General features: G+C 46.1%; 1 protein-coding gene across 2 annotated transcripts in view; it reads left to right on the plus strand.

The window, feature by feature from the left end:
- Positions 1 to 3929: 3929 nt before the first annotated feature.
- Positions 3930 to 17903, plus strand: part of MTMR1 (myotubularin related protein 1) — a gene marked incomplete at its 5' end in the record, with an annotated part of 77866 nt that continues 63892 nt past the window's right edge. Inside the window, 2 exons of one of the 2 annotated variants that reach the window (XM_082865411.1) lie at positions 3930 to 4090; positions 9783 to 9888. In XM_082865411.1, the coding sequence (XP_082721537.1) occupies positions 3930 to 4090; positions 9783 to 9888 (267 nt within the window). The remainder of the gene's footprint in view (positions 4091 to 9782; positions 9889 to 17903) is intronic. The other variant, XM_082865412.1, reaches the window with a different exon arrangement.

Here is a 17903-nt window from a genome sequence, read left to right on the forward strand (position 1 = left end):
ATATACACCTCTGACTGGAGGACATAGCCATTGGTGGCCATTAAGGTAAAATCTGGGGACACCCAAAGGAAATAAATATATGCAGCATGCAGCACAAACAAGAACGAGGATTAGCACATCCGCAGGAAAACCTAATGGTTGAAATAGATTGCAGTCAAATTCTTTTAGGTTCACAGAATCACTAAAGCATGCTGCCGGAATACCAATTTTTGAAATGAGTCTAATACTCTGGCATCTACTGGTAGATTTATAACTTAGTTAAGGAATTATTAGTAAAGTCTTTTGTATTAAACATGTCTGGAAGATGAAAGATCAGCAAAACAAAGTATTCTCATTTCCTCATGAGGCTCAGATTCAGATACGGTTTATTCCTTATTTGCAATAATTCGTCATTTAAAAGCAAAGGCGATAACGTATTTAAACCATGTAGGGTAGCTAAATGCTTAGTATTTAAACCATGTAAGGTAGCTAAAATGTTTAGACATGACCATTAAGATTTAGTTTGTTTTTCTAGTAGTTACGGAGAACACGGCTTATTCATTTATAGTGGTTAATACGTATGTGCTTCTGAAATGGACTGTTCCACAGTGCAGTCCGCATAAATTACAAAAGAAAGTTGTTCATCTCATTTCGGGAGCTTTATGTCACAAACCTGTATTAGAAAGAACCCTGGTCGGGACGTGTGGGGACCTGGGTTCCCGTCTGGGCTCTGGACCTGCTTCTTGGCTGGAAGATGTGAGGCCCTCCCAGCACCCCCTCGAGAGGCCCGGGAGGAGGCTTTAGTGTCCACCTGCTCAGTGAGGGTATGGACTGCACGTTCTCGAAGATCCTTACAAGTCAAACAGCCCTTGTCAGAAACACATTTTCCTCACTTATGCACATACAATATTTATGGTAGAAGATGGCATTGGCCCTTGTGTATTAGTTTCCTGTTTCTGCTGTGAGACATCACCACAAACTTAGTGCTGATTTATTATCTTCCCCACACATTTATTCTCTTACAGTTCTGGAGGTCCAAAGTCTTAAATTAGCCTCCCTGGCGTAAAGTCAAGGTGTCAGCAGGGCTGCGTTCCTTCTGGCAGCTCTAGAGGCAAATCCTCTCCTTGCCTTTTCCAGCCTCTAGTGGCCGCCTGCTTTCCCGGAGTCGTGGCCGCTTCCTCTGTGTCTAAAGCCAGCAGCACAGCACCTTCAAATCTCTCAACTCTGACTCTTCCGCCTCCCTTGTTGACATTTAAAGGACCCTAGCGGACTCCCCTGGCGGTCCGGTGGTTATGACTCCACGCTTCCACTGCAGGGGGCACAGGTTTGATTCCTGGTCGGGGAACTAAGATTCCCCGCGTGGCCAAAAAAAGTAAAAGGAAAAAAGGACCTTGGTGATTATATTGGGCCCCTCTGGATAACCTAGGCTGCTCTCCCCACGTCAGAGTCAGAGAATCAGCAACCTTAATGCCCCCTTGCTGTGTAAGGTAACACAACAGGTTCCAGGCATTAGGATGTGGACATCTGGGGAGGCTATGATGCTGCTACCACACCTCAGTCCGTGTTGGCAGATGATGGTGGGCCTGCAAGCTGAGAGGTCAGACGCACTCTCCTGTTACCAGCTATACAGTGACTCACAATTAGGGAAACAACTAGCTCAATTCATTTTGTTACATCTCAGGCGATATTTAGACTTAAGAGTTGCCTCTGACTTTATTCCCTATTTCTATCCTCGCATCTATCTAAAGCCAGACCATGTACTTTCAACCCCCTTGGTCCCTGAATGGAAGAAAGGGAGATATTTATTGGGGGCATATGTGCCAAACTCTGTACTATTTAGCCTCCCCACAACCTTATAAAATTGATAGGCTTGGTTTTTTAGGGGTTTTTTGTTTGTTTTGGGTTTTTATGGGGGGGTCGTTTTATAGATGAGACTAAGAACCACAAGTGGGTTTTTTTTAGACAATATTTTCGATAGTATTTGTTTAGACAGTATTTATCAACAAATACTGTCTACTATGACCCAGACCTGTGTCAGCTGATCTTTGCTGGGAAACAAAACTGAGTAAAACAGTGGCCTCCTTTGAAGTGTCTGACCTAGTAGGAAGATAGTTCAGTTAACTGGTAATTCCCATGCAGGGTGCACCCTGCTCTAATAGAGGCAGATTGGGGGGCTTTGGGGCCAAGATAGGGGGTCAAGGAGGAACTTCTTGGGAATGCAGTCAGAACTGAGTCTTCTTAGTTAAATAGGAGTTCGGTGATATCAGGGGAATGTACATTCGAACCACAGTGGGATACCACCCCACACCCACATATTGGCAAACCTTTTAAAAGTCTGGCAGGGCTTCCCTGGTGGTGCAGTGGTTAAGAATCCACCTGCCAATGCAGGGGGCACGGGTTCGAGCCCTGGTCCAGGAAGATCCCACCTGCCGCAGAGCAACTAAGCCCGTGCGCCACAACTACTGCAACTGTGCGCCTAGAGCCGCAACAAGAGAAGCCACCGCAATGAAGAGTAGACCTGGTTCACGGCAACTAGAGAAAGCCCACGCGCAGTAACCAAAAAAAAAAAAAAAAAAAAAAAAAAAAGGCACTAATCCCATCATTTCAGGGCCCTAGCCTTATGATCTTATGACCTAATCACCTCCCAAAGGCCTCATCTCCAAATACCTCAATACCAATTTGAGAGTTAGGGCTTCAGTATAAATGGTGGAGGTGGCGTGAGAGACACAAACATTCAGTCTATAATAGTGGGTTAAACATTTGATTTAGTAATTTTGGAAAACCAGAAGCCTGCAAGAGGTGGGTCTCCAGTGTATTTGGAGATCTTCCCTTCCTTCCTCCCAGCTCTCCTCACCCTGTCACCCTTTCACCCCAGGCTCATCCCGTCGTGGGTGTTAGGATGGCTGCTGGGGTTTCAGGCATCACATGCTCACAGTTCAGTTGGAAGTTATTAAGCTGGGAGGGCAGGATGGGTTTGGGATGGGAACTAGTTATTCCTTGTCTACAGGTCTGCCTCTTATCAGGATGGAAGCATTCCCTTTATATTTCACTGGCCAGACTTGGGTCATAGGTCATACTCAGGGCAATCACAGGCAAAGGGGCTTAGCCATGATTCCCATCCCCGTCCCCAACTAAATCAGGGGTGGGTTGAGAGGGGATGAGCCCGTTGGATATGCAAACCCTAACACAGTGAGCAGGGAAATAAATACTGAACAGGAATCAAATGTCCTAAATGCCTTTATCATCAGCTACTGCCCTGATTTTCACAAGCCGTGATTCAGCTGACAGAAGTTAAATGTTCCTGTTAATATAAAGCAAGGGCGGAAGTTCCGAGGGCGGTATCAGAACACTTGGTTGCCCTACAGACGGCTGGGTAAGAACGGAGTGAGGAGGGGTTGCTAAAATGTGTGGGATTGCTCGGGGTTGGACACGCCAAGACCAGGGAGGTCCAGGGGGCCTGGGCTTCTCCCACCGCCAAACTTTTCTGGGAAGGAAAACTGAGGGAAAACAAATCACGCTGAGTAGTTGAATTTCCCTGAACTTTTTTTTTTTTTTAACCCTGCATCTCTAATGTCAGTATGATAGTTTCCTGAGCAGAGCACGTTCTTTCTACATAATCCATTGGTGGATTTCGACCCCAAGTGGCTGAGGACGTGCCCGGTCGCCCGGGCCCTACCTCGCTGGCTCGCGGGCCGGGCGCCCAGGTGGGGTTCGGGCGGGGCGCGGTGGGGGGGGGGACCCGGCTCCCGGCCGCGCGCCGCCCTCCCCGCCCCCCACCCCACGCGCGAGGCCTTGTGGGTAACGCGGGGCGCCAGGTGACAGCTAATGGCGGCGGCCGCCTGAGTCGGGCGGGCGGCAGATTGGGGCCGCCAGAGGCGCGCGGCTGGACCTTCCGGGGCGCCGCTCCCCTCTCGACGGCGGCTTCCCTGCGGCGGAGGGTTCGGCGCGCCATGGACAGGCCGGCGGCGGCGGCGGCGGCGGCGGCGGCGGCGGGCGGCGGCGAGGGCGGCGGGGGCCTGGGCCCGGGGCCGGCGGGCGGCAGGAGGCCCCCTCGGGTCGTGGGGGCCCCCGCCGCCGGCTCCCGGCAGCCCAGCGTGGAGACCCTGGACAGGTAAGCGGGGCCCGGCCGCCGCGGCCTTCCGGTCCCCGATTCCCGAGGGCCCCGCGCGAGGCCCGGCTGCCCCTTCCCCGCGCGCCGGGCCGAGGCCAGGCTGGGGCGTCCCCCTCCCGCGTCCCCTCCGGAGCCCCGGGAACCCCCGCCTGGTCCCCGGGGCCCGCACCTGGCTCACTTCCGCCTCGCGCCGAAGCTCCCCGCACCCCGAGGGGCTTCACAGCTGTCAAACCGCGTCCCAGGCCGCCTCCTACTGCACCTTGGAGCCACCTCGGCAGCCCTTGCCCCGGCCACGAATCGTTTGGGAGGAAATTTCACCCCGGCGCCCCTTTTTAGCGTGCCCTTGCCTCGTGTGGTCTGAAGACCCAAATCCCGCCGCCGCTGCTTGGGGTCTTTGATGCTGGGGTTGGTAGGGGCAGTTGGGGGGCGGCACCCCGTGGGTGTCGGGCTGGCGCAGATAGAGGCAAAGATACCCTCATTTGAAAAGCTGGGATGGAAAACTTCCAAACTGCTCCCTATTCGAGAACACATCATCGTTTACTTTCAGTTCTTCACACTTTGAAGGAACCGGTTCATTGTTCTCACAAACACGTAAGGCTACTGCTTCTTAGGCAGTCCGAGAACTAAGATGAATCAGTTAGAAGCACAAACCGACCAGATCCAACTGGGAGGGCCACCCTGACACTCGGGACAAGGGGTGGGTGATCCCATAGCCTGGAATATGCAGCTTTTCCACATCTTGGCCATTTCGCTGACGCTAAAGTGCAATTAGGCGAGACATACTGTTGTAACGCCACTGGGTCAGTTTCAGATGCTGGTTCCTGCCTCTTAGTCACACCCCTGAGCTGAACTTTTGGGAGTTTCCAAAGGCAGAGGAACAGCAAGAAACATTCCCTTTGTTTCTACCTCAGTGTAATTACAATGTATTTTAATGAAATAGTTACCCAAGTCGTCAGCTTCACTGAAAACTAATCACAGCCAAGACAGTACGTGCACTGGACAGGGTTTCACTCATCTGCAGATACTCTGCAGTGTGTGAGGGCTTGGAGAGTCAGAGAATAATGCCCGGCGGCTTTTGCTCTCTGGCTTACCATCGAGTGGAGGATACAAACAAACCAGCCATTGAAATCAAGTGTGATAAGTGCCAGGGTGGAGGTGCGCTTGGAAGTGCTCTGGATGTGGTGTGCGTGGGAATCATCTGAGAAGCTTTTTAAGAACTCCAGGTGGCCAGACCCCAGTCCTGAGGCTTCTGATTTAGGAGGTTTGGGTGAGGCCCAGGAGTTAGAATTTTTCAAAAAGACTCCGCAGCCTCAGTTGTGATCCACTGCACTGCGGTATACGGAGGTGGGATATTCGCTTCAGTTTTTAGTGGCGGGACGGGGGCAGGGGACGCTTTTTGGCCACAGGAGTGGAACGTGCAGCCATGTGGGCTGGATGCTGGATGTGGGGAACTGATAATAGAGAAGACTTGCGGGAAGGCAGGAGTTAGATCCTGAAGGGGCCCGTGTTCCTTCCAAGGAATTGTGCCCTTGTCTTCTGGGCCGATGCTTCTCTGCTCAGTTCTGTATAACCTGAGTCAGGGTCACCTCCAGTGCTTGATTGAAATGCAGACTCTTGGATCCCACCCTAAATCTAATCCACCATCTCCTGGGTAGAGCCTGAAATTCTGCATTTTTAATAACCACCTTAGCTATAAGTAGGGTGGGCTTTGTGGTTTCTTTGGCACCAGATGGTACAGGGTACTGGTCGAGCCAGTGTAATTATCAGTAGCATCCTTCTGCAACTCACAATAGTGTCTTGGTTTGGATGAGAAATTATATGGTCACCCTAGTTATGGGGGGCACAAAAGGATTTCTATCAGGGAAGCTACAGGATGGGATAGGCATTTGAGAACAATTGCTGTGCAGTAGTGTTGTGAATGGACTGCAGGTGGGCCGTCTCACTGAGTTGGGTTAAGTTGGTTCTGGAAATGCTAATCTCTCAGTCATTTATTCTGCAGGTATGAGTGCCTGCTCTGTGTCCGGCACTGTGTTAGGCCTGAGGATACAGCAGGGAACACACACACACAAATCCCCGCCCTCGTGGAGCATCTTTTTAGTGCGAGAGAGAGACAAAAGAACACGTCAAATGTGTTCTGTGTTAGGTGCTGGGGGAGAAAAGTCAGCTGGGAGCGGGTAGGAAGTGGTGGGGCTGTGCACTCTGGGGAGTGGTTGGAATTTTGTGCTGGGTGGTCAGGGAGAGCCTAGTTGAGAAAGGTGGCCTTTGAGTCACACCCCAGAAGAGGTGAGGGGCCTACTCATGCACATATCCAGGTGGCAGCACAGGCCTGCGCTCCCTGAGGCGGGAGGGGGAGCCAAGGGTTCAAGAGTCAGCCAGGAGACCAGTGTCACCAGCAGGGAGGGACCTAGGGAGACAGCAGTAGAGGACAAGCTCAGAGAGGTCACAGGGGCAGATGGTGTGGATTTCAGGATGCTCTCCATGGCTGCTGTGTGGACAACGCACCGGAAGGGGAAGGAGTAGAATCAGAGTCTAGCAGGTGGGAGGCTGTCGCAGTTATCAAGGCAAGAGAGGATGGTGGCTGCGACCGGAGCCGTGGGCTGGAGGAAGGGAGAAGTGATCCGATTCAAGCTATCATTTGAAGAAAATCTGCAGGGTAGAGCCAGTAGGGTTTGTGAAGATTGGTTGTCGGGTAGGAGAGAAGAAGAATCAAGGACAATCCCAATGTCTTCGGCTTGCGGAAAACGATGTTGCTGAGATGGAGAAGCCTCTATGTGGAGCGGGGGTTAGGAAGTTAGCAGGCTCTCAGCCCTGGTTATAACAGTAATGAGATGTCAGTTGGATTTCCCAGAGCAGATGTCAAAGAGGCAGTTGGTTTATTTAAGCCTGGAGTTCAGGGGTGGTGTCTGGGCTGGAGTCACCAGCATAGAGGTGGGGCTTAAATTCATAAGGTGGGAGAACACCGACAGATGATGGGCGTGTGGAAAAGGTAGTTGGGATAGGGATGGGCAAGGTGCATTCTTACGATATTTAGCAGATAGGAGTGATGAGACTCGGTGAGCATTCAGATGTGAGAGCCAAGTGGGGAGTGGGCTCCAAGGTAAACCCCAGCTTTGGGCCCTGGGGCCCCTGGATGAGGCTGTGCCTTTCCCTGACTTAGGAGACGTGAGGGCTGGAGGAGCAGTTTGCAGGCTGGGCGGCTGATGCTGGTCTAGACCCATGGAGCCGGCAGGGTTTCTGGGACCGACTAGCAGAGCTGTCTCATGGGATCCTCGGCGTCCAGATCGGGGGAGTCCGGGCTGGAGAAACAAAGCTGGGAGCTCCCAGACTGCAAGTGATTGTTGCCACCAGGAGTGTGGAGGGAGACTGCACTGACTAAAGAGCAGAGAGGGGAGAGGAGACGTGACCTTCCTCCTCAGTCCCGTCATTGTGACCGGCTCTGGTTCACGTTCTTCTTTTAAGAGACCCCCAGGGTAGACCCTGGCTCTGCAGCTGTGGCTCAGCCGTGGACCGTGGGCCCTCCCCTCTCTTCTGAATATCGTACTTCTCTTAATGCTGATGGAGCTGTGGGCCTGCGATAGGATGTGGCTCGCTCAAGGTCACGGAGCTAGCTGGTGACAGAAACAGGACCCGGAGCCAGGCCTCCTGTCTACCAGCCCACCGTGCCACACTGTTTATAACTCTGTTGACCAGGATGCTTCTGGTTGCAGGTACCAAAAACACAAATCATTCTAGCTCCAGCCAAAAAGGAAGTGTGTTGGCTCCCATCACTGCTGCAGCCAGGGTGAAAGATGGCCGCAGGCACATTCAGAGCCAGAGTTGCAAACAGTGTGGATGAGGCTTCCCATCTCTGTTTTCTTCATGTCTTACTCTCTATCTCTGTGGGTTCCTCGAGGTGGTGGATGTGGAGAGTGGCCTCCGCCAGTGCTGGGGGCGGGTCTACACAGCTCCGGTCCAAGAGGAAAGCTTGGGGTCACTCCCCTCCAAGTGGAGCAGAATCCTATGAAATGCGGAGGGGCAGCTCCCTACCGTGGAGAGAAGGGTCCTCATTAGAAGGAAGGGGAACGGAAGCTAGAGGATAACAGCAGCCCCCTCCAACCCACCCCGTCCGCGGTGGGTGAACAGGTGGGTTCCTGCTGTTAGATTTGTGCTCAGGCCCAGGTGCTGGCAGAGGAAAAGGCAGCTTGGCAAGAAAAGTATGGGAGAACCGGACAATAAAGGTGCCTTAGCCTTTAAGAGGAAACTAATATCCCTCCCTTTCCCCTCCTTCTTCCTCTTAGTTATTAATTGTGGTAAATAGAGTCTTGGTGTATGACAGGAATGTCTGCCCATTCAGCGAATGTTTGGACTTATATTTTCGGCCCCACAGATAACTACTATAGGCTGTCCTGGTCAGAGAATGCAATTTAGGTCGCTCGTAGAGCACATCAGATGTTTTTATTTCACTAGTTACGTTATTTCACACACTGCCTAGGGATTCCAGGTTTTTTTTATCCTTCCAGTACACGAGTGTGGATTTAATTAGTGATGAGATTTTCAAAGGTCTGGAACACTGTTTACAGTGAAAGCCACCTGCAAGGTAAACTTTCATAAGTATCTTTTGCCCTTTTACTTGATTTCTTCAGTGCTTTCATGAGTTGAGAGAGGAGCCTGGCCTCTGGAGGCAATTTTTAATTCCCTCAGTGCTTACTTTGCTTACGTGGTCCTTTAAGTCAGATGAGCACAGCCCGACCACTTACCAGCTGTGTGACCTTAGTCAAACGCTAGAGCCTTAGTTTTCTCCTCTGTAAGGTGGGTCACTGTGAGGCTCGGGTGAGGCTGTGTGCAGAAATGTGTTGAACATTTGAGAGCAGCACACAAGCGCGAGATGCCATTTTCTCTGCGTCCTTGTGTTCTTGTATAAGGCAGTGGCTAGCATCTGTAGCGCTGGCCTCTGTTTTGCCCTGTGGTTCGGTGAGTTGGTCACCGTTGGTGGTACCATATCCTGGAAGGACAGCCCCACCACTTTCTGATGGGCCATGTCGCCACTGCACCTCAATTTTCTCATCCCAGAAACCTGTTGGCTCGTCCCCGTTCTGCCTTCTTATCACATGTGGTTGTCAGGCTCTGATATCATAATGGACTGGAAAAGCCTTTTGTAAGTTGTCAGAGCACTTACAGAAATGTAAGGCGGCATTATTACTACACACAGGACTTTTCTAGTCTGTTCTTTTTAAAATCATACAATCAGCTTTGCTGCATTAAGAGTCACTTTGATTCACTTGAAATTACATCGTTTTCTAGATTTAAAACCACCAGCATGAAAGTGATAGCATTTTTGAAAAGCATATGCTGTAAGATAAATATTTCACTTTAGAATTAATTTTCTACTTACATTAAGAATATTCACTCTATATAATTGTAATTGAGTGATATTTTATTAAATGCTAGAAAATAACATATTTAACTGTCTGAGGCCTAGAATCTTAACCTTAAAATAAATTGGTTGATTCATTTCAAATCAACCTGGAACCTAATCTTACTTCCTAGTGGTCAGTCGATATTTCAGTTCTTACATTAAATGTAAAGGTAACTAAATAGTCTAATTAAAGTTCATTCTTTAAAAAAAGAAATGTACATATATCCCTAGTCAGTGCTCAGTTTTCTCACTCAGAGGCTATGTCTTAAAATATTTTAATTGCACTATTTCTTTTAGTCCTACAGGATCACATGTTGAATGGTGTAAACAGCTTATAGCTGCTACAATTTCTAGTCAGATTTCAGGTTCAGTGACATCAGAAAATGTATCCAGAGATTACAAGGTAAGCGGAATTGAGTCCTTAATTCATTTTCAATATCCTAAGTAGCCAAGAAGCATTGCAGTTTTAATTCGAGTGAGACTTTGGCCCCTTGAATGCTCACCGGCCATTTGCTTGGGAACAAGGGTGAAAGATTCTCTGTTGTTAGAGATCTGAACTTTAGAAGAGACATTTTTACCAGGATCTAGTATATGTGATCATAGCTTTATAATTGAGAGGAAAAGCTGACTTTCAATTATGATCATTCTTTTAAAACTCCAGATCCATTTTATTATATATTATATTTTTAGATTTGATTATAATAAATGCCTATATTTTCTTTATTGTATTCTGAATTTCAGAAAATATCTGATAGGTAGTATTTCCCTAACTTCACAGTTTGTTTCTGTATTTATGTACTACCTATGGGTTTTCAGCATTAATATGTGATACTAGAATGCAAAACACTTGCAAAATCTCAAGAATGTTGTATGGGCAGCCTCATTTTTTAGTCCTTATTGAATTGAGAAATGTCTTCTTGTTTATTTTAAAAGTTGGACTCCCTGCTTATTCTAAAGTTAAGAGTGATAAGCTCCTTGTCAGCAGAGACTGGGGCTCTTTTTCTCGCCACTGCTCCCCCAGCACGATCCTGGAACGCAACAGGTGCTCAATAAATTCTTGTTGAATCAATTAACAAATAAAACGCTTGCGTGCTCCATCTTTGTTAAGGCTAAAGACTAACTTTGTTTTAATGTCAAGAAACTATTAACAGGTACATTAAGTGAAACCATGTCTACATTTCAGTAGTACAGTTTGCTTGAATTGAGGATTCAGTTTATTATAGTCATTTTTGCCCACTAGTAAGAGAGAATAGATTTTCACAGGTATGTATGAATGACATTTTAGTATCCTGTCCTACCCTAGGTCAACAGCTCTCAAAATCATAGTCCTTGCCAGGCATCAAATCTTACAAAGAGTTCAAGAGCTACGATAACGATCTTAAGTCATTCTTAATAGCTGTCCGTGTTGAAGGGCTCTAGCCTCACTTCCTCTTTAGCCGTCCTGTAACAAGTGCAGAAACTGACTCCAGAGGCTGTGTAATTGAGATTTGGCTATGGTGCTGGACTTGCTTCGTCCAAGCCATTGGATGCTGTTGCTTATGTCTCCCAGAGGAAAGCATGGCTGGAGATGAACAGAAGTTGGATAGTATGGCCAGCCAGAAGAGTGGCAGTATAGTTCTTGATAGTTTTCTCTGCTATCTGGTTTTCATGTTTGCCCACGTAGGAGGAGCTGGGGCTCCTGTTCCTCAGAACCTGACTGGGCAAAACATGACTGCTGTTTCCAGGTGGCAGAAGCGTTTGCGGCATCACCTGTGCCTGAGCGGCTGATCACTGGGCAGCTGCCGACCCCACTGGTCCCAGGCGCCCTCTTGCCCCACGTTAGCGGAGAAACTGCCCTACTGAGTGGAGAGGCTCAAGGACCCATATTGGCAGAGAATAGCTCTTAGACCTCGGATTGATTTTCTTTATGGACAATTATGTGTTAACTGTAAGGTTTTCATTATGGTTGAATAGTTGTTAGTGCTGTGTGGGTTCTAGAAAAGGATGGTGACTGTGTGCATAGCTGTCTAACCTCTACATTAATAGATCAGACTGAATCTATGCTTTAACATGAAGCAACTAAGGTTTTTTAAAAAAATTTTTAGTTTATTTACGAATTTTGTATAGCAGAATTAGCTCGTGTTGGAATGGTTTAACAGATGGTATTCAGAGAAAAAGAAGGCTTTTCTATATTTTGTAAATTGAATTTTAAGTACCTACATCAGATCATTGCTAAAGCTTTAGATGAATTATTGTAAGAGAGCATTTTTTAATCATTGTCTTTGTTAGATTCGCCCTGTAACCAAGTCTGCAAATTTGGTGTTAAATTTATAATTCAGTTGTTATGTTTTCTTCAAGGAGAGAGTTCTTTTAAGTAATAAAAGAATAAAATGTTTCTAAACCACAGATAATTTTACATGCTATGTATAAAGTAGTTCTTAGAATCAGGGTAACCAGCGTGGGCCTTTGGGACACCTTTTGCATGGGAGCCATGCATGGGGTTTGCCCTGAAGGTCCAGATACAATTCCTTGAGGATTTAATGTGCAGTCATCCGTTGATAATATTTGAAATTATATATTGTGCAAATATCTTATTTGAAATACACACTCAATTTGGGGGTTAATTTATTATAGGTTAAACTCAGCGTCAGCAATGAAATGGGAACAGATGTTTCTGGGGAGCAGAGCGCTTGCACCTCGATTTGGAGCGCTGTGTTCTCAGTTGTAGGCTGCGGCAGCATCCTCATCAGCCCTCTAGCACGTGCAGCACTCTATGGTTTTGTAATACTCTTTTGACATATCATCCATTTACTTCTTAAAACAACCCAGTAAGATGGCTTTTATTATAATCATCATTTAACAGATGAGGAAAGCAAGGCTCAGAGAGGTTAAGTGACTTGCTTAGTATCATGCAGTTAGACTTGGGGTTTGAACCCAAGTCATCCTATTGAAAAGCTAGAGTGATTTTTAAAATTTTGTACTGCCTACCTGTTCACTGTTTTTCAAAGTGTGGCCCTTGGGTGTTCCCGCACCAGCACTCCCTGGGGTGCCTGCAGGAATGCAGCTTCCATGGTCCCCGTCCCCTCAGTGAATCAGAATCTCTGAAGGCGGGGAACAGTGTGTCTCATGCATTTCTTTCTTTCTTTTTTTTTTTTGATGGTGTTTTGTTACTTATTTTTACAAGATTGGGATTACATCCTACACATTGTTGTTAAATTTGCTTTTTTAAAATTGGAGTGTAATTGTTTTACAATGTTGTGTTGGTTTCTGCTGTACAATGAAGTGAATCAGCTATGTGTATACATATATTCCCTCCCTCTTGGACCTCCCTCCCACCCCCCACCCCATCCTGCCCATCTAGGTCATCACAGAGCACCGAGCTGAGCTCCCTGTGCTATACCACAGATTTCCATTAGCTACCTGTTTTACACGTGGTAGTGTATTTATGTTAAACCTAATCTCCCAATTCATCCCCTTCCACCCCTGTGTCCACACGTCCGTTCTTTACATCTGCGTCTCTATTCCTGCCCTGGAAATAGGTTCATCTGTACCTTTTTTCTAGATTCCACATATATGCGTTAATATACAATATTTGTTTTTCTCTTTCTGACTTACTTCACTCTGTATGACAGACTCTAGGTCCATCCACATCTCTACAGATGACCCAATTTTGTTCCTTTTTATGGCTGAGTAATATTCCATTGTACATATGTACCACATTTTCTTTATCCATTCATCTGTTGATGGACATTTAGGTTGTTTCCATGTCCTGGCTATTGTAAATAGTGCTGCAGTGAACATTGGGGTACATGTGTCTTTTTGAATTATGGTTTTCTCAGGGTATATGCCCAGTAGTAGGATTGCTGGGTCATATGCCAATTCTGTTTTTGCTTTTTTAAGGAACCTCCATACTGTTCTCCACAGTGGCTGTATCACTTTACATTCCTACCAACAGTGTAAGAGGGTTCCCTTTTTTCCACACCCTCTCCAGCATTTATCGTTTGTAGATTTCTTGAAGATGGCCATTCTGACTGGTGTGAGGTAGATACCTCATTGTAGTTTTGATTTGCATTTCTCTAATAATTAGTGATGTTGAGCATCTTTTCACATGCTTCTTGGCCATCTGTATGTCTTCTTTGGAGAAATGTCTCTTTAGGTCTTCCATCCTCATGTATTTCATTCATTCATTCATTCATTCATTCATTTAATTTTATTTTATTTCATTTTCGGCTGTGTCGGGTCTTAGTTGCAGCCCGTGGGATCTTTGTTGCGGCATGTGGGATCCTCCACTGTGGTACACAGGCTCCTCATTGCAGCATGTGGGTTCCAGAGGCCGTGGGCTCTGTAGTTATGGCACGTGGACTCTCTAGTTGTGGCCTGCATGCTCAGTTGTTGCAGCGGGCGGGCTTAGTTGCCCCGCAGCATGTCGGATCTTAGTTCCCCGACCAGGGATCAAACCTGCGTCCCCTGCATTGGAAGGCAGACTCTTAACCACTGGACCACCAGGGAAGTCCCTATTTATTTCATACAATAAATTGTAAAAAGTTCAGCTTCCCTAGGTTTGTATCTGTTGAAATTGGTGATGAGACCATACATTTCTGGTACATTCCCACAAACCTGAATAATTAGCAACTCATGTTAGATTTTAGAGTACAATTGTTTTATTATTTACCCATGTCATAAATTGACAGTTAGCTTAGGGTCAGATCACCCAAGGTGTGGTAAGAATATCACTGTCATCACGTGAGATGAGTTTAGGTGATATGCCCATGGACATGTTTTAACAGTTATGTAATTATTTTAATGTGTAGTAGGAAACCTGGCACATCAGACTTGTGATTTAATGGGTATTATTGCTTAAAGCCAGGCGAAACATGAAAAAAAGAGTGGATTCAAAGTCAACATAAAGGGTTTCCCTGGTGGCGCAGTGGTTGAAAATCTGCCTGCCAGTGCAGGGGACACGGGTTCGAGCCCTGGTCCGGGAAGATCCCACATGCCACGGAGCAAGTAAGCCCACACACCGCAACGAAGAGTAGCCCCCGCTCGCCGCAACCAGAGAAAAGCCTGCGCACAGCAACGAAGACCCAACGCAGCCAAAAATAAATTTAAAATAAATAAATAAAGTCAACATAAAGATAAATACTAATATTAGTACAGGTGATATGCATATAGCAAACCAGACTTGTAGAGGTGTTATATAAGATAACAGAAGTTTGGAAAACATTGTCCCTGTTGAAAGAGTAGATAGCTATTATGTGGATTATGGATTAACTAAATTAATAAATGTATGCCTTAATGCCAAGTCATCCTGAAGATTTACCTGATAATTAAGACTACTAGAAGAAATGTAATAAAATGTTTTGTTTGCCCACCCCCCTACTACTAACTCAGTTGCTTCCATTTTTAACGGGCTAAGAAAGAGTACAACTCTCTCTCTTGAATTTGTCAAAACATTTAAGAACAAGATCTGAATGTAATGTTCCAAAGATTAGATGAAAAAATACAGTTATAACTTGTAATGAAACATTTTTAGGAACTGCTAGCAGAAGTGACACAGTTGATCAGCTTCCATTGTTTGCAAAGCAGAACTAGGCCAAGAAGAGGGAACATGGTGTAGTACAGACGGTACTGGTTAGCTTTGTGACCTTGTATAACCTCTGAGTGTCTGTTTCCTTTTGTGTAAGGTTAAGAGAATTTGGATTAGATTTGAAGTCTCTAAATTCCTTTCTTTCTAGAACATTCTTCAATTCTGTTTTGTCCAAAAGGATTTGATTCTGGCCAGCCTTCAGGAAATTAGGACACTATAGTTTTAATGTGATCATACTCTTTCCTCTGGCTCCAACATCGTCGTCATCATCATCATCATCATCACCATCACCATCACCATCACCATCACCATCACCACCACCACCACCCCTCTGTCCCTCTCCTCCTGTTTCTCCTACTCTCATCCCTGCACACACATTAGCTAGATCTCTTCCATAAACATTCTGAAGAAAAAGGAGAAAATGGAGAGAGTCCTATACTAAATTTAATCATTTAATAGGTTAGTACAGTGATTAAACTCTGGATCCTAAACAAAAGTTTCCAGAAGGTCTTTGGAGGGAAGTGGGATGCAGTGTGTGGGAAAGGCTTCATTATGCTTGAGCTTGGTCTTAGTTAATACTTCTTAAATTGAGTACTAGTCTAGAAGGAGGGAAGCTTGAGCACGATCTTTTCGAATCCATGACCATAGTCCACTGTTAATAGCTTGGCCTCGTGATCTGTTTATTAAATCAGAGTTTGCAAACACAGATGTCTACAGGGTATAGCTAACAAGCTAAACAGACATGGCTGTGGAGAACTGGAGACTGCAGCATGTCCCCCTAAAAACAATTAAATTACAAAAACAACCCTGCTATTGCCTGTTGGAGCAATAGGCCTCCAGTTTGTAACCACTGTAATGTCAAAGTACTATCCTATGTCTCAGGATTACTTGTGCAGTAGAATTATTTCTTAAAAATATCAAGATTCGGGCTTCTGCTTCTGGAAAGATGGAGCAGATGTACTTTTTTCTTATTTTTCACTCTCAGTACAAATAAAAACCCTGGACATTATCTATAAAATAGACGTAAGAATGCCTTGAAAGGTAGAGAGAAGAAGGCAGACGGGTTAGGGACCTTAGCACCTAAGGAACGACAGGGTGGTGCTATCCCTGGGTTATGTTTTTGCCATATATAACCCAGACTTGTTGCTGAAGAAGCCAGCAACCCAGAAATGCCAACGGGTACAGACAAGAAAAGCCTAGTCTCTCTAGCCAAAGGACAGGAAGGGGGCAGCCGAGTAGAAAGAAAACTTTTAGACACTAACCACTGTGCTCCGGCCCCACACCCACCCCGCCAGCAAGGCCAAGCGGGGAGGCTAGATTCCACTGTTGCCAGGCTGTAGCAAGGCACAGTGACCCCTGCAGCTGTGGTGTCGGAGGCCTGGTAGAGAGTCAGGACTTTCACTACCGCCCACTGCAAGGAGGCCACACCTCCACTGTGGTTACAGTGGTATCAGTCATGAGCGCTCCTGCCACTGCCAGCTGGGCAGGTATGGGCGGAAGCCTAACTGGGAGCTAGAGCTCTCACCCCGACCCAGAAGTAATAGGAGACCCCTGTCCTTGGATGGCAGCGTTGGCCAAGAGGGGAACCTGGACTCGTACCACACCTGGCTGTAATGAGGCAGTGCTCACCGCCCCTCTTCTCCTGGAGCAGTGGCAGAGAAAGCAGCTGCAACAGGAGGGTTACATAAGACCCACACTCTATAGTATTCAAAATGGCCAGATTTCCACTGAAAGTCACTCATCATACCAAGAGCCAGAAAGATCTCAAACTGAATGAAAAAAGAGAATCAGTAGATGCCAAAACCGAGATGACACATGTTAGAATTACGTGAAAAAGGTTTTCAAGAAGCCATCATAAAACTGCTTCAATAAACAATTACAGATATGCTTGAAACAATGAAGACGTAGAAAGTCAGAGACAAGAAACAGGAAAGTTTCAGCAAGAAAATATGAGATAAGAACCAAATGGAAATTTAAAAAGTGAAAAATATGATAAAGAAACAAAAAACGAAACTAAACAAACAAACAAAACCACCAAACCCTCAGTGGATGGGTTCAACAGCAGAATAGAGAGGTCAGAGAAAAGAATTGGCTAAATCTTAACGGTATTACACTGAGTAGAAAATGCCACTCCCAAGAGATCACATACTGTATGATTTCATTTGTGTAACAGTCTTCAAATGACAAAATTAGAGAAATAGAGAACAGATTAGTGATTGCCAGGGGCTAAGAAGGGGAGGGGCTGGGAGGGAAGTGGATGTGGCTATAAAAGGGCAACATTAGGTGGTGAGGAAATTGTTCTGCATCTTGGCTGTGTCAGTGTCCGGGTCCTTGTTCCGGTATTGTTCTATAGTTTTATAATATGCCACCATCGGGGAAATTTGGTGACATGGTACACTGTACATGGAATCTCTTATTCTCACAACCACTTGTGAATCAAGTTATCTCAAAATTAGAAATTTAATTTTTAAAAAGTCAAGAGTTTTACAGACTGCTCAACGACTCTATATTGCATGTAGAATAAATTTTGATTAATATTTCTAACAACTCATGATATATCAGAAGTATTATTTAAATGGAGCATATAGTTATGCAAATAAAGATGTTAGAAACTGGTTAGTGAAAAGGGTATCAGCAATTATCCTGTACTAGTTCAATTGCAAGTATGCTCATCCCTTTTGTACATGGCAGTTGGGGCCAGCATGCTTCATTGAACAGCTCATTGGTCACATTTCCTGGAGGGCTTTAGAGAAGGAGAATGATTGCTTCAGGCTAGGGTTTGACAAGAGTCAGGCCAGGTTCAGGTGTGGCTTGTTTCCCAAAGACCAGGGTTGTATTTGGATGACTGGTTG

This window comes from Leucopleurus acutus, assembly GCF_964270905.1.
Source record: "Leucopleurus acutus genome assembly, chromosome: X".
Classification (NCBI taxonomy): domain Eukaryota; kingdom Metazoa; phylum Chordata; class Mammalia; order Artiodactyla; family Delphinidae; genus Leucopleurus; species Leucopleurus acutus.